The sequence below is a fragment of the Coloeus monedula genome (genome assembly GCF_965178545.1).
Source record: "Coloeus monedula genome assembly, chromosome: 15".
NCBI lineage: Eukaryota > Metazoa > Chordata > Aves > Passeriformes > Corvidae > Coloeus > Coloeus monedula.
Window position 1 is genome coordinate 782,547 of NC_138795.1, and position 16,593 is coordinate 799,139.

General features: G+C 51.4%; 2 protein-coding genes across 2 annotated transcripts in view; one reads left to right on the top strand and one right to left on the bottom strand.

Annotated features, from left to right (window-relative positions):
- Positions 1 to 2,099, bottom strand: part of KCTD16 (potassium channel tetramerization domain containing 16) — a gene marked incomplete at both ends in the record, with an annotated part of 56,138 nt that extends 54,039 nt beyond the window's left edge. The window contains one exon of the mRNA XM_082291388.1: positions 1,271 to 2,099. Coding sequence (XP_082147514.1) covers positions 1,271 to 2,099 — 829 coding nt within the window. The remainder of the gene's footprint in view (positions 1 to 1,270) is intronic.
- A 7,768-nt stretch (positions 2,100 to 9,867) lies between these two features.
- YIPF5 (Yip1 domain family member 5) lies at positions 9,868 to 16,242 on the top strand. Its single transcript, XM_082291734.1, has 6 exons — positions 9,868 to 9,945; positions 10,190 to 10,298; positions 11,488 to 11,660; positions 12,561 to 12,706; positions 14,229 to 14,410; positions 15,234 to 16,242. The coding sequence occupies exons 2-6, from the start codon at positions 10,198 to 10,200 to the stop codon at positions 15,394 to 15,396; spliced, it is 765 nt and encodes a 254-aa protein (XP_082147860.1). The 5' UTR covers positions 9,868 to 9,945; positions 10,190 to 10,197; the 3' UTR covers positions 15,397 to 16,242.
- Positions 16,243 to 16,593: the final 351 nt, after the last annotated feature.

The following is a 16,593-nucleotide window of genomic DNA, read 5'->3' on the forward strand; positions in this document are numbered from 1 at the left end:
TGACCTTAGAACTATTTTGCTAAGAAATCCAGCTCGAAAACTAATTTTAAGTAAATCTACAGATGTCAAAAACCCAGATGGCTTTTCAGGATGCTAACTTAAGCTTCATTGCATAAGCAGATTAGGGCTGCCTGTTGAGCCCCACACAAGAGTAGATGGCGCTGAATCCACGGAATTACACCCGAACTGTTCACTTCCTGATACATCTTCCATCGAAAACTTTTGTCAGCTCCCCACGCCAGGAGCCTGCTCACTGTGAGCACCACACCCAGGGCGGCAGCTCTGCTGGCCAAGCGTTAGCCCTCTATCCCTCTATCCCTCTATCCCTCTATCCCTCTATCCCTCTATCCTAAGGCCACCGGCCAAAGCAGCAGCTGGCCACAGCTGATGGATGGGGCAATTATTCCATCCTTCATCCTTCTCAAATGAAAATGGAGGAAAACAGCCTCATGAGCCTCTGAAATGTTTCAGCATAGCAGTTGTGGAATGATTTTCTGATACAGACTCGCAGGGTCCAGATTACCCTGGTGTTACCATTGGTAACCAGCCTGTACCTGGGTATCAGCTCAGAAGTTAATGAGCCCTTGAGCGCTCGCGGCTCAGACCAGCGGAGCAGTGGATCCGATGTGACGGCAGGAAGCAGGGCACACACTTCTCCTGGGGAGGACGCTCGGTTTTCCACGGGCGTGTTGCGTAACAAGGCAGAGCCCCTGCCCCTCTCCGCTCTGAGCCCCCATTCCAGAGCACAGCAGCTGCCTCTGAGAGGGCCCCGCTGAAATGCGGCCAGAGGGATGGAATTGTGTTTTCCCTTCCCTGCGTGGAAGCGTGTCAGGGCTGCTGACAGATGGCTTGGCTGCTTGTGCCTGATGATTATCAAGCCGCTATTACCTTTGCAAAGTGAATCCCAGTCGAAGGTTTTCTGTAATGAATTCCACAGTGTTTGCACCCTCGTTTTGAGTCCCACACGTCCCGGGAATCGTGCAAGGCACTCGGGTGCTGATTTACAGCGCCAGAGGCACCGCGTCCTCCAGGCACGGGCACGGCGCTTTCGGCAGTCTGTGCTGCCACCTAGCCAGGCCCGACCCGCCGGGCTCAGCCCCGCTTTACCTCCGAAGCTCACAAGGAAATGCATCCCCCCGCATCTAAACGCAGCCTCCGCCCGCGGCAGGCGCGGGGAGACGGGCGCTCGCCGCGCTGCGGGAATGCACGGTCAGCGGCAGGGAGCAGCCGCAGCACGGGGTCCCGGTGCCCCCCAACGCCTGGTACTTACGGTAGAAGACGTATTCGGTGTAGCTGGACCAGACTTTGTCGTCTGTGTACTGGTTGACGAAGGAAGCCGTCACCGAGGAGTTACAGGCCACCATGTGGAATCCACACTCGGACAACATGTCAAAAGCCCTCTCCAGGTGCTTGAACTTGAGATAAAACCTGGAGGTGTACCTTTCTGGAGCCCTGTCCGGGTCTCTGCTTTCATTCAAACTTTCTCCAAAAACCTCTTTGACCAAAGAAATCCTTCCACAAACCAAAATCCTTGGGACCCTCCTGAATTTGGCATCTGCTTGGCTCTCCCTGCCAATAGTGCACGACCCACGGTAGCCGATGGTGATGAATCCCCACTTGCGATCCGGCGGTAGGAGCGATGGGGGGCATATTCTCGTGTCACTGCCTTGGGACACCTCTTCGTAGTCACTGTGGCAATAATCATCAGGGCTTTGCTTGTTGTCGTCGGGAGTCAGGAGCTTGACCAAGTCCGGGAGCTGGAAATACTCAGCCTCCCTCTTGAGCCTTCCCTTCTCTGGGAAGTGGTCAGGCAGAACCACTTGCTTGTCCCTGAGATAGTCCAGAATATAGCGGAAAAGGAAACCATCTCTGTCGATGAAGAATCTTCCCTTGGAGTCCTTGGCCAGATCGTTGGCTGTGTCTCTCTTTGGGGTGAACATTTTCCAGAGCAGGGAGTGAGGGGTGCCAACCAAGGTGGAGTGGCGAGTGAAGTAAACCTGGCCACCCACGTTGAGCTCCACCACCTCAGGGAAGGAGTGCAGCCCCGTCCCCTGCTCCCGAGGAGGAAGGTAAGTCCTGCAGTTGCCACTTAGAGCCATTGTAGTTTAAACTGGAAATCAGCAGCACGGAGCAGCAGGACTATGAATCACATCAGACGGTAGAATAAGGCTCCCAACATTAAGGGGAAACAAGGGGGAAAGGAGCGGTGAGAAAATAAAAATAGCCAAAAGGTTTGTTTAAAAAAAAATCTGAATTGTCCATGAGTGACAGTGTGGCAGAAGTGGTTTATACACTGAGCCACAGAGGCTGGAGAGAAACCACCTCATGAAATGCAATCACATCATTAGATCTTCCAACAAAGCCATCAAAATCAAGGTCAAGCCAAGCCAAGCCAAGTCATTCGCAGGTCTCTGAAAAGGGAAAACAAAATAAGGCACAAATTACTCTTCTAAGCATCACAGCTGCTGCAACAGAGCTAAGCAGAGCAGTTTGTAGAGCCAAGCTAAATCTGCTAAATAGGTCTCTTTTTTTTGGCAAGTTCTACGCTTCTATTTCACAAGTATTCATCAATGGAAGGGCTACATACGACTCCACTGTTTAAAAGAAATTGCACACTTCATCTTTAAAGAAACATCTAAATTAGACATGCACATGAGGGAACAAGAACAGGGAGTCTTACCTTGGTTACAATTAATGCATAGCTCTTGTAAAGAAAACCAAACTGTCAAGACACTCAGAACACACATACAGGCACACAGGGTCCGGGTAGTGTGAATCCGATCCCAGCAAGGGACAGCAAAGGCAAGAGAAGTGCTCTTAGCAGCATCCACGGAGGTCTCAAGTGTTAAACTGAGTCACTAGGAAGTTAACCGTGGCGGGTGACGAGGAAACCAGTACATACAGCACGGCGGAGGAATATAAATAAATAAACAAACAAATAAATAAATAAATTCCGAGTGGATGCGCTGGGCTGGGGGAGCGGGAGGGCAGCGGGGGCGCGTCCGCCGGCCCCAATGACTTGCAGAAAGCCCGCAGCCTGCGCTAGGCACTGCCGGGCTCCGGCGGCTCCCGCGGCGGCAGCGCGGCCGGCGGCTCCCCCATGGCCCGCCGGGACCGCCGGCACCGCCGGGGCCGCCCCGCGCTGCGCTCCGCTCCGCCCCGCTGCGCGCTCCGGGCTCCGCTCAGCGGCGCGGGGTCGGCAGCGCGGAGGACGACGCCGATTGCATCATCTTAAAGGAGTCGGGCCGGGATGGGCGCCCGCGTCCCGCACCGGCACCGGGCAGCGCCGCGAACGGGCACAGCCGGGCACAGCCGGGAACAGCCGGGCACAGCCGGGCACAGCGGGACACGGGCACAGCCGGGCACAGCCGGGCACAGCCGGGCACAGCGGGACACGGGCACAGCCGGGCACAGCCGGGCACAGCCGGGCACAGCCGGGCAGCGCGGCAGCACCGCGGGCAGCAGCAGCACCGCGGACAGCGCCGGTCACCGTCTCTCCGGGTCGGCAGCCGGCGGGGCCGGGCAGCGCTGCCGCCCGCTCCTCTCGAGTTGCGGTGAAGTCCCTCCCGCTCCGTCCCCTCGGCCGGCAGCGCCCGTCCCCTGCCCGCCCGCAACGTGCCTGTCCCGGCTCCGCGGGGTCTCAGCCGGCGATGCGGGCGGGCAGCGCGGGGGCTCCCGGTGCGCGCGGCCGCGGCTGCCGGGCGGGACCGGGGTCCGCTCCCGCTGCCGCCGCTCCTCATCTCCCCGGAGCCGGCAGGGAGGGGACCCGCCGCGGGGCGCGGGAGGGAGGAGGAGGGACCGGGGGCGGCTCCGGCGGTGCGGAGGACCCGCTTTGCTTGTGGGTCTCTAAGGGGGAAAAGCCGCGGGCGCGCCGGTACCGCCACCTCGTGTCCGTCCTTGCTGCTCGGCCCGGGCGCTGCGGGCACGGAGAGCGGAGCCGGGACCCCACCGGCGGCCGAAACACAGCGGAGGAGCTGCAGAAGCGCCTCCTCGGAGCGTCCCACACCGCCGGGCATCCGCGGGAACGGGCCAGCACAGCCCTGTGCCATCTCACACCACTTCTGGGCAAAAATACTCTACTCGGAATGATAAACGTATGAGAAAAGAAAGCCTTTTACTCAAACGTTGACCAAAAGCTTTAGAGCGAAGTCTCTGTGTGACGGAGTCACCATGCATGGGTAGATTTTACTGATTGCACTTAAATTCACAGATTCACAGAATATTCTGAGTTAGAAGAGTCCAGCTCTTAAGTAAATGACCCACATGGGGATTGAATCCACAGCTTCGGTGCATTAGCACCATGCTCTGACCAGCTGAGATTGCAGATAGTTCACCGAGATTCTTCTGAAACCATAGCCATAATTTAAAACAAAATAGCCAAAAAGAATAATTTTCCAGGCTGACAGTAAGTCATTATTTGAGTACCTATGGACTTTTCAAATTAAATCTGAGAGCTGAACAGTTAATCAAACCCTTGATTTTTACCTTAATTCATTAATTCTGAAGCAACTGCTGCACTCCTGAACAGAGTATCTCTCTTATTTCAGGATCCTTATTTTTAAACCAGCAGGATCTGGTGCTACTACAGAGCGTGCTGGTTGTGCCTCAGAGAAAAGCCCAAGTCCTGTGTCCTGCTCTTGTGGCTCTGCAGAGCAGTGGAAGCAGTTCAGGTCAAGAGTTCCATAACCCTTGCACAGAGGATTTAAAGGTGGGATGTGAGATCATGTTCACTTAAATGTCTTCATTACTTTTTAAGAGCCTGATGCAGTTGGTGCGGACAGCATTTAACACCTGCATGGCCAGCCAGAAGAAATAGCAGCTGCCTCTGGGGCTGACAGTGCTGTCCCTGTTCAAAGCAGGGAGAATTGCATCAACTTTTGCAAATATTTTAATTTTCCATGCTAGTTCATATGGTGCAATCTAATTAAAATCCATTTTCATAAAGGCAGAGGTGCCATATTGGTTGGGCTCAAAGAATCAATTCCCTCTCCCCAATAAAAACTGATGGTGTTCAAACCAGCACGGAAGCGTTTGTGATGTTCCCAGGTCAGCAACCAAAGGCCCAAGGCTGGGGGTGGAGCTCAGCCGGGCGGTGCTCTGAGGGCCAGGACACCACAGCGAGTGTGATGTGCAGGTGCTCAGTGAACGGGGGTGGCAGGAGTTACCCAAACCTGTGACTCCTGACAAGCTCTGCCAAGCACCAGGCACAGATTCTGTGTGATTAGCCAATACAGACAGCTCTAAGCTCTAAGTCTTTTTGGAACATTATCATCAGAACTGCCCTTTGAAAAGAACAAAAACCTTAGAATTTTAATCACAACAGCTTTAGAAATGCATCTGCACTTTTCAAATAATAATGAAAGCAATTCATCACCTGCTCTTATTTCTTTACATGGGACATTCCAATTATTTCACTGTAACACAATTTCCTTTGATGAAATGACTTCAGTAGTAAAAGCATCGCGTAATGCTCCCCAGCTAAATACAAGCCATGGGCCAAATCCATCAAAATGCAGCTTGAGAGAGTGAAACTTTAAAATCTGGGCCAAATACATGGTGACCTAAATGTAAAATATGTGTCAGGACCAAGGAGCAGCTACAGATCTGATGGAAAAGAAAAGCAGCATCCATCAAAGGGAGGAGGATGAAGCACTTCTCATTTCTGACAGATGCCTTCATAACCTTCAGCACAGGCAAGGGAAAATTTAGCCTGAGCTTAAAGTGTATGTTCCAAAAGTCCCAGCATAGCTGTGCTGAAAGCCAATCCATGAATGCTGTGACATCATTCAGAGGTCTGAGGTCATTCCTTATGACAAAGTGCTAAATTGGCCTTTCAGGAAATCATGGAACAACTGACTTTATTGAATTTGGTGGGTGTTAGAAATAGGTGTCTGAAAAGCAGCAGCAACTAGTGCTAGAAAGGAAGGGCAGTGTTAGCTGGGCTGTAGTAGCAGTGTGTGTGTGTATCACCTCCCATCTCCAGTGGGAACTTGCAGGCTGGAAATTCAAATCAAGTCACCCACACATAGTGAGAAACGTGGAAGCTGCTTATCAGCAACAAACACCAAGGAGAGTTTTGAGGTGCTTGGAGAAGGAGCAATTGAAAGTAGCAGAAACTGAAGGAGTAATTCTGGGGAAAAAATATATCCAAGTTGGATTTTGGACATAAGACTCCACCTAAAAAGCCACATGAGAACTTTCATCGCTCTGTGTGATTTTTACACACAATAGTTAAAATAAAAAAGGGAGAAAGAAGAACAGTACTTCCAGTTCCAGGCTTGCACTTTGATTCAGGAACAACTTCAAGATGCCACCTAAGGATCCTTCAGCCCTGTTCCCTGTAACATTCTGTGCTTCTCAGCAGGCTCGTGTCTGAGTACTGAGACCAGGCAATGTTTTCCAGGGCAGAACTCCATCAGGCCAGTGAGAAGAGGGCAGTTTCTGAGAATGGTGGCGTGGCAGAGCAACAAGGAAATGTCTGGATTGGGCCTCTCATGAGGGCCAATGGTTTCCCTGAGAGGCAGAAACCGTGTTCTGCACCGGTGCTCCCAGACATCAGTGCCAATCCAAACTCAATCCATGGCAAAGAACAGAGCCTCAGATGAACCAGTTCCAGGCTCTTGCAGGGTTCCAGCCCTTTAAGCCAGACAGACACCTGTCCAACAGGGGTGTATCCTTCCTAGAGTGGAGTGGCCCTCTCATCACTCAGCTCCAGAGACTGAGCTCCCTGCGAGTGAAGCCAGGCAAGAACAAGTGATACCAAGCTAAATAAGAGATTATCCCTGATCCAGCAGTGTGAATTACACACAGTGAAATTCTCATCTGCTCAAATCCAGCAGTACGTGGGAATGGGAAGCCCTAACAAATCTTTCACTTTGAAGAAAAAGCATAAAGCAACACTAAATGGCTGGATATCCCTGAGAAAGGATCTTCCAGCACAGAGCGTGAGTGCCATGAAGCCGGGTTTATTCACAAATACAGAGTAAAGCATTACACAGATTTGCCCTTGATCTTTTATTCATAACTCAAGTGCATAATGTATTTTCATCCAAAACAAGCAAAGGGGAAGAGCAGCATTCCCAGCTGCTCAGGATGTGAGCACAGGCTCGGAGCGAGGCTCAAATGGAGACACGACATCGCTTTTCGCCATGGTGTATCCCACAGAGAGGGGTCACAGCTCTTGCACGGAAATCCCTTTTCTCCTTCTGGCGAACACCAAACCCACAGCACATGCACAGCACAAGGTTTGAGCTTTCCAAAAGCTGACATTAAGGGGGAATCATGTTCCAGTGATCTCCATATCAATCACTGCACATCAGAGAACATTCTGGAGAATAATTGATACATGTGTGCTGACAACTCCTTTGGAATTCCATGGCCACTGTTCAACAAAGCAATCTGCTACACAAACAGCCCTGACCCTGCAATAGACGCAGCATGTGCAGGCAGGCAGAGACCTCATGGACACTCACATCAGCAACCAAGGATTAAAATCAAACAAAAATCGCTGTTTTCAGTCTCCCCTCTGCAAGGGACTCCCTTCCTCCCTTTCAAGTTCTGCCATAACAAGGCCTATTTCAGCAACCTTCATCTTCCTCCTCTCCCTTTTCCCATCCTCCCATTCCTCCAAAGTTCTTTGACTAATACTTTTATTCTCAGTCTGATTCAAATGATCCTGTTATTAATACTGGTGTAGTTATAGTGTGTTTTTTAACATTACAGCTAAAAAGAAGCTTTGGTAGCATTCTCATGACACCAGCACTGTGTAGCCCATGTACTAAGTGAGTACTTTTATGAGCACTTTTACTCTTCCCAGGTTGGAGCCATTTCAGGATCTCTTGAACACCCAAATTCCCTGTCCAGGTGGTGTTCAACACCAGGTGGGGCCTGGAGCAATCTGGGCTATGCATGGGATGAGTTTTCAGGTCCTTTCCAACCCAAACCAGCATGGGATTCTGGCACTGTGTGACAGCCACCAGTGCAGCTGGAGCTGGTGCCTCAGCAAAGGGATGGTGTCTGGTGTTTGGTGCCTTCCCAGGCTGCAGCTCCAGGCAGTCCATGGGCTGCCCTTCCCGAACCATCAGGAAGGAGCAGCTGTGCAGCTGCAGTGCCTGCCCTCCCCTTGAACCCACGGGCTGTGTCAGAGCACACCCTGCTCCGGAGGGCTGGGAATTCATCCTACACGTGATTCCCTACAGCAGTGCTGAGATGCCTGGTGCAGAGAGAGCTCATTAATGAAAGCTTGACCTAAGCTGTCAGGAAATTCTAATAATCTAAGAAAACCCAAACAGATTTCTCGACAAAGAGCGTTTCCCCAGCAGATCCCAATTACACAGCCCAGTGCCTGGGATTTGGGTCTTATTTCCCTGCCCAGTGAGCTGCAGCGAGTAACACAGCTCAGCCAAGTGGCACTAAGTCACAGCCATCAGATGCAGCCCGCACACTGTGCAGGTCTTGCATGAAAGCTGGGATCTTCTCAGCCTTCAAACACTAATTCTCCTAAAGCATAAATTTGCATGAAGCAGCTTATGCCACAGTTACTGATCTCTGTTATCCATGGCTGTAATTCTCCACTGTTATCCCATTCAGCTCTACAAAGTGACGCATTTCCTGGGAGCCTGTTCTCAGCGGTACCACGGACTCTGCACCATAAGATCTGCTTTGCAGGAGAGGCTTGGAACAGGGCTGTCATTTAAATACAGTAATCTCACTAGCAGAATATTACATACACAAGTTTGCAATAAAATGACTGTAACTGTGTCCTGAGCCAAAATGAATTTTTAAAAAAGGAAAAACATTAAACCAGGGACTCGGCCTGCGAAATGTCGTGTGCCCACACATCTGGTGCTCGGCTCCAAGAGACTGCGAGAGCTCAGGGTACATCAAATATGGGAAGGAAACTGGTTCTGATGTAGTTCTGAACCTCATCACCACGCATCCCTTCAGTGAGGTGTAAAACAAGGATAAAGCAGCAGTCCTGACGCATCTCATTCTGAAGTTTCAGCTACACTTCCTCAGTCGGTGTTTTCCCTGTCATCTCAAAGCCCACCCAAGCCAGAAAAGCACGGTCACTCCTCCCTGTGCTCAGCTCTGGGACATGAGAGAGTTGAAAACAAATTCTAATTAACAGGCTTCTAAAGGCTTCTAAAATCATTTTCCCCAGCCCTGGGCATAAACAGTGAGTGACACCGAAAGGACCTTCTTCACATGAGAGTGTCTTCACAGTGCCAGTCATGTTTTCCTCAGTTCCCTCATATTCCCAGCTCCTGCAGCTTATTTGTGAGGGGTGGGCCAACAGCCGGGCTGTAATAAAGACAAGAAGATTCACAGCTCTAGCAAAGCTTTTGTGTGGCCTCAGGAAAACATTTCTTGTGGACGTATGAAAGGGAGTGAAAAGGCTGCACTTGAAGCAAACCGACTTCCTGGGGCTAAACCTAGCCTTGGTGGAGGGAAAGCTGAGGCGGGGCCGGGGCCGGGGCCGAGGCGGGGCCGGGGCCGGGGCTGAGGAGGGGCTGAGGCGGGGCCGGGGCCGAGGCGGGGCCGGGGCCGAGGCGGGGCCGGGGCCGAGGCGGGGCCGGGGCCGAGGCGGGGCCGGGGCCGAGGCGGGGCCGGGGCCGAGGCGGGGCCGGGGCCGAGGCGGGGCCGGGGCCGAGGCGGGGCCGGGGCCGGGGCTGAGGCGGGGCCGGGGCCGAGGCGGGGCCGGGGCCGAGGCGGGGCCGGGGCCGAGGCGGGGCCGGGGCCGAGGCGGGGCCGGGGCCGAGGCGGGGCCGGGGCCGAGGCGGGGCCGGGGCCGAGGCGGGGCCGGGGCCGAGGCGGGGCCGGGGCCGAGGCGGGGCCGGTCCCGTGCATGCGCGGAGCCGCGCGCCCTGTCCCGGAAGTGGAGACGCGGCCGTGACACGTCGCAGGGGCCGCGGCGGCGGGAGCGGGGCCGGGCCGGGGCCGCAGGTGGGGCCGGGACCCCGGGGGGAGACCGGCCGGGACCGCAGGGAGAGACGGGCCGGGGCCGCGGGGCAGAGACGGGCCGGAGCCCGGGGAACGGGGCGGAGCGGCGGACGGCGCTCCGGGGCAGCGCTCGGCCCGCGGGAGGTCCCGGGGCCGCGACGGGGCCGAGCGGCGGGAGGGTCAGCGCGCAGAGCCGCGCGGTGCCGGCTCGGGAGCGGTCGGGACCCGCCTCGCTGTTCTCTTGCAGAGGAGGCGATGTCCGGGTTCGACAGCTTCAACACCGAGTTCTTACAGACCAGTTACAGCATCGAGGACCCGGCGCAGCCCTACGAGTACAGCGGGCGGCCGTACAGCAAGTAACTCGTGTGCCCCGCAGGGCCCGCGGGGTCACGGCATCTCGGGGAGGGACCTGAACTCTTAGCCCGTTCCACCCCTGCCACGGGCAGGGACACCTCCCACTGTCCCAGGCTGCTCCAAGCCCCAGTGTCCAACCTGGCCTTGGGCACTGCCAGGGATCCAGGGGCAGCCCCAGCTGCTCTGGGCACCCTCAGCTGCTCTGGGCACCCTGTGCCAGGGCCTCTCCACCCTCACAGGAACAATTACTTCCCAATATCCCATCTAACCCTGCCCTCTGGCAGCGGGAAACCATTCCCCTTGTCCTGGCACTCCAGGCTCACGTCCAAAGTCCCTCTCCAGCTCTCCTTTAGGCTTCCTTAGGATACTTCTGGGACAGTCTGTGTATCCAGGAAAGGTTTGGCACTTCACCCAACTGCTGGTTTCTGTAAATGAGTCCCAGTTGCTCTGTTTGAGGGAGAGCTGAACTCACTGTCTGTAAATGGAGACCTGAAGGAATTTTGTGTTGAATTCTCTGCCTGGTAGATTTTAGAGCAAGTGCTAGATGATTGAAGGACAAGTTGCATGAATAATCTTAATTACGTGAGTGATCTGCATGTCCTTGGGAGAAGAAATACTGTTCTTCTGCAGCTCCATCTCCAGTCACTCACTTGGGGACTAGAAATTAGTGTCACCTAACTGAGCCTGCAATGTCCAGGTGACTCCCAGGCTGCAGCAGGGAGGTGTGGTGGGTGTTTCTGGGTCAGAGGGGGTCCTGTGTGAACATCCAGCCTCGGGCTGAGGGCTTTGGTCCCTCTGTGTGATCCCTGAGATGGACGGAGCAGGTCAGTGCCATTTGTGACCTGGACAGGATCACGGGGCTGTGCTGGGGCTGGATTCTGCTAACACAAGGAGTTCTGCATTTTCCTTCTTTCTATTTCCATAGTTAAAGATTTTGGAGATGTTTATGGAAATCTCTGTGGTTAGACTTGGGAAAGATTAGTGGCAAGAATACCTGAAGAGTCTGTTTGGGGCAGAGGGTGGCTTTGATTGGGTTTTTTCATGGAGGATCTGGTATGGGACCATGTAATGGGACTTTTTAAGTCAGAAGGAAGGGTTTGCTGTGATGTATTGACTGGAACAAGCTTTGCCTTGCAGGAGGTGTTGCAGCAGCAGCTCAGGTGTGCCCTAATGTGGGGTTGTGCTTTGCAGGCACTATGGAGGCTACGAGTACCCCCAGCAGGGTGGCTTTGTACCCCCTGACATGATGCAGCATCAGCAGCCCTACACGGGGCAGATCTACCAGCCATCACAGAGCTACACTCCAGCCTCAGCACAGTCTTTTTATGGAAGCAATTTTGAGGATGAGCCTCCGCTATTAGAAGGTATAACTTTGCTATGGCCTAAATCCAAAACGCCTCCTAGTTTGGGGATAAGTTGGTAGCAGTGTGTGGATTCCCTGCTGCTGGTAGTGCTCGGTAAATTTGAAATTCTCATTGCTTTTTTTTTAACCTGTATTTTGGCATGCGAAATCCTTGTTCTTGTGCGAACTTCTGCAGTTGTAAATTTGGGTTTATTGCTTCACACCAGCTGCTCTGAGGCAGATTAACTCAATTAACTGGGAGACCTGACTTTGTGACAAAACACTTAATAATTCTCTTGTTGCAAACAATAATTGTAACTGCCCACTTTGTAAAATAAGTGGCTGCAGGTCCTTTGAGTTGATTCTTGGTTAGAACTGGAATGTTTCATTGCTAACAAGGAATGCTAAACACTGCAGAAATGCCTGTGTGGAGTACAGCCTGTGCAGAGTGCCAGGCTGGATATTCAGCTACAGTCTGGCTTGCTGGGATCAGTTTCCAGCTTATTTCTGTTATTTTTTCAGTTCCAAACAGCTGAATAAACCCTCACTGTTACTGGAAGGTGAGACACGCATCTGTCCCCAGGCATGATACTTTCCACCCTCAGGGCTTTTTTATTAAAAATATTACTTTATTTACATAAATGAAACAGGATCAGGGAACTGGGCTGAAGGGACCTCTGTGAACCCAGAACTCTGTGCTTGGGCTCTTACCTGGTCCTTCAGAAACCACCTGGGCACTTCCCAGCACTTGAGACCTGGAACGTGTGGAGGCAGCAGGAGGAAAGAGGGGATGGCTCAGTTCTCTGGTGCCCATCATGGATCTGGAGGAGATGGGAAGTGCAGAAGCAGGGAAGACAAAGAGTGGAGCAAGTGGGGCAGCCAGAAAGGGAAGAAATGAAATCCATGTTCTCTTCACTTGCAGAATTGGGGATCAATTTTGACCACATCTGGCAGAAAACACTAACGGTGCTGCACCCCCTGAAGGTGGCCGATGGCAGCATCATGAACGAGACGGACCTGGCCGGGCCCATGGTCTTCTGCCTGGCCTTTGGAGCCACCCTGCTGCTGGTGAGATGCTGCCAGAGGGGCTGCTGGGCAGGGATGTGCTGGGGAACGCTGGGAGAGGGGCGGCATTACCCGGAGGGTTACTGCAGTTCTTGGCGTGGAGGCCAGGAAAGCACATCCCTTTCATGGGGTGTCCTGAGCTGGATCATCAGAGATCAGGGATCATCAGAGTCCAACTCCTCGCCCTGCACAGGACAGCCATTTGTATGTGAATGGAAGAGGCACTGGGGCCTCTCACACTGCTGGGATGGATGAGTACTGACACATCAGGTGTGACTTCCAGTGTCAGGTCACTCTGGAGCAAACCTGCTTTCACACTGTTTGTATTGTTTAATGGGCCAAGCACTGCTGAAGCCTGACAGGTTTTTCTAATTGAGCTTAATTGGAATAAGATTGTGCTTTAATGACTCATGAGTGTCAGTGATGAGATGACAGCAAACTCTTCCTTGGCATTGAAAGCTTCAGGGGTTTTAATCTGTTTCAGCTTTAGATGCTTTAGGCACTGCTTTTAATTTCTGCCTAAAATTGCACATTGCTGTGACAGTTAAAACACACTTTGGTACCAAGGGGACTTCAAACCTACTTTAATAAGTAACTTTTATTTATGGAAACTAGGCCAGTCAAATTAATGAACATGTTTATAATAGATATGTTTGAATTTTCTTTTTCTAAGAATTTATTTCTCCTGTGTGCTTTTTAAAAACATCCATGGAATGTAGTGAAAGGAAGTGGGCTGAGCCTGGCACAAAGGTCGCAGCAGGTGTGATTGCTTCCTGTGCTGCCTGGGGAACAGGAGAGCTGGGTCTAAGTACGTTCAGTTTGGAAGCTGTTGGAGGGGGACACCCTGGAAGCTGCACAGCCCCATGTCCTGCAGGGGTGCCTTGGCAGGTGCTGTAAGGGGAGCATCAGTCTCAGCCAGAAACCAGGAGATCAAAACCAGGAGATGACCTAAACACACAGACATAACCCACACATGCTTCCCTTGTGCTTGTGAACAAGCAAAGTTTGGCTTTGGCTTTTTAAAATCGCCCTGAGCTAATCCTGAGCTCACACCCAGTGCTTGGCAGCTCAGCTTCAGCTGTTTCTGGGATTTTTAAAATAATTTTCCCTGTGCCGTAACTTTGTGCATTCTGCCACAAATTAAAGGACTTCAGCTCTGGGTTTGTCAAAAAGTTCCTGAATTACACTTTTGTTGTCTTTACACATCAGTTCTGTAAAGATTATTATTGCAAGTAATCAGTCAGCATGAGAAGTCCTTGATTAAACCCTAAACAGTTCCTGGGCTGAGATCAGAGAATAACAATCAGATCAGAACCTGTTCATTAAGATCCATAGAGACAGGAGAAATTCCAGGCTCCTGGAGCGTGAGGTGTGCTGGGGGAAACACTCCCTGTGGCATGGGAGTGAGGGGGCTGGGGGCAATGCCTGTGCCCAGCACCCGCTGTGTCCCAGGGTGGGTAGATCTGCTCCCTGACCCCATCCCTGTGCTGGTTCCATCCTGACCCCATCCTGTGCCCGGCTGCAGGCTGGCAAGATCCAGTTTGGGTACGTGTATGGGATCAGTGCCATCGGCTGCCTGGGCATGTTCTGCCTCCTGAACCTGATGAGCATGACCGGGGTGTCCTTCGGCTGCGTGGCCAGCGTGCTGGGCTACTGCCTGCTGCCCATGATCCTGCTCTCCTCCTTCGCCATCGTCTTCTCACTGCAGTAAGTGCTTGCATTTGTACCTTGGGCAGAGATTCCTCCTGAGATGGGAAGGAAATCATTGAAAGGAATTTTCACGTTCAGTGCTGAAGGTGTGTGTAGTTTGAATATGACAGGAACCTTTAGTAAGGGCAAGAATTAATTGTTAATGGCTTCAGGTACTTACTGGGGAAAGGGGGGTGAATCCTGGCTTTACCTCTAAGTCAATTAACATCTTTTGAATACGTAAACTTCAAGAGCAATCTCAGGTTTGTTTTCAGCCAGCTCTGAATCTGACAGGTCTCAGTACCTGTAAAGTCTAAAAGTAATTATTATTGAAGATGCAAATTAGGATTTTACAAATAGAAGAAAATGAGAATGATTCCTCTTAGCTCTGTGAGCTTAGAGACTGAAAAGAAACAGCTTGGCACAGTTCTTTCACTCATTGCTTTGACATTTCATATGCACAGAGTTAATTTTGAGGGGGCTTTCTACTGTCATAATTGACTGATATTGTTCCAAAATTCTAGAATCCCAGACTGGTTTGGGTTGGAAAAGCTCATCCAGTCCCACCCCATGCCATGGGCAGGGACACCTTCCACTGTCCCAGGTGGCTCCAAGCCCTGTCCAACCTGGCCTTGGACACTGCAGGGATGGGGCAGCCACAGCTGCTCTGGGCAGCCTGTGCCAGTGCTTTCCCAGTGCTTTTAGTGGGAATATTTCATTTACTGCCAAATGCTAAAATTCATCCCAGAACCTGCACAAGCTGTTGGATGAGTCCAGGTGTGACTCCTACAGGTGGATATACACGAGGCTCACAGGCATTCTCTTCTTTCTGCCTTCCCAGGGGGATGATGGGGATTATTTTCACGGCTGGAATTATTGGCTGGTGCAGCTTTTCTGCTTCCAAGATCTTTATCTCTGCCTTAGCCATGGAGGGCCAGCAGCTGCTCGTAGCCTATCCCTGTGCGTTGCTGTATGGAGTCTTTGCCCTCATCTCCGTCTTCTGAACAGACTCTGGGGGACTCCAGGGGGCCAAAAGGAAAATCCCAGCTTGGAACATGGACCAGAAACAGCTGCAAACAACTGTCTCGTGTTGCTATCATGAAACTTACACCTGTTTGAATCACCTGGAACAATGGAAAATGTCTTGTGTTCACTTTTTTAGGACTTTGAATACTGTTTTCAATGACCTGGGGAGTCCAGAGCTTTAATACGTGTTCATGCTTATCAAGTTCCTGTGATTTCTTTCCCATTCCTAGACCTTTAGAAAAAAAGTAACTTTTGGTTGTTTATTTGAGGGTTGTGATTTTTGTTCGTTTTGTTTTGTAGGGGAGGGCGAAGGGTTGCAGTTATAAATTGGTAGATTTTTATCCAAAACAGTTAAAGGAGCTGCTGTGGATTTGGGGGACTCTGGATAAATCTGCAGGAACGAGGAACCTGTTTCCTGACCCCTCTCACCAAAAATGCACAAATGAACAAAAGTAATTAGAGTATTTCCTGTGTTTTAACCAACATCCTCCTAAGCTCTTCAGTCTCAGTTATTTGTTCATTTGCTGTGAGAGTATTTCAGGATTTAAGATACTTAAATTATGAAGTAGAAAACAGATGCTTAAAAGTGAAAGGGATCTGTAATTCTGTCACACTTGAAACATGACCACATTGGGGTGTCTGTAGCTTTATGTTAACTGGGGTTTCTGAAGGACTTCGACAGAGGTTCCTTCCCTCATGGTGCACATTCTGCTGGATGAAGAGGAATCTCTCTCGCAGTACTTCCAAGGAAAACACCATTTGGAAAACGTTATGCTCGTCAGTATTGTAGTTACTGTAAAATAATTTAAGGCATATTGATTAAATTTTCCTTAAATTTTGAAAAAGGTGTTTGATTTTCCTAATCTTTATTTTTGATGTTCACTTACTAAAATAGAAACTTTCATGTTGAAACAAAATCACATTTAAAATTGAATTCACTGGGTGGATTTGGCGTTTGCTTCAGTCAGTGAAGAGCAGGAAGGAGCCCCTGTCCTGTGTCCATGCAGATCAATGGCATTGATTACCAATGAGCCTAATTAGGTACTCTCCAGGGTGATCACCTGGGTGTTAAACTCTTAAAAATAACATTTTCTTTTGCCACAGCATGAGCAAACTTCTGTGCACAGGAAAAACAACTCAGTGTTGCCCTGGCAATAGAGCTGCTGAGTTTGGAG

Coding starts and splice junctions, on each gene's coding strand:
- YIPF5 (XM_082291734.1), top strand. CDS start 10,198: ATGTCCGGGTTCGACAGCTTCAACACCGAGTTCTTACAGACCAGTTAC. Junction 11,661..12,560: donor TGAGCCTCCGCTATTAGAAG/GTATAACTTTGC, acceptor CTTCACTTGCAG/AATTGGGGATCAATTTTGAC. Junction 14,411..15,233: donor GCCATCGTCTTCTCACTGCA/GTAAGTGCTTGC, acceptor CTGCCTTCCCAG/GGGGATGATGGGGATTATTT.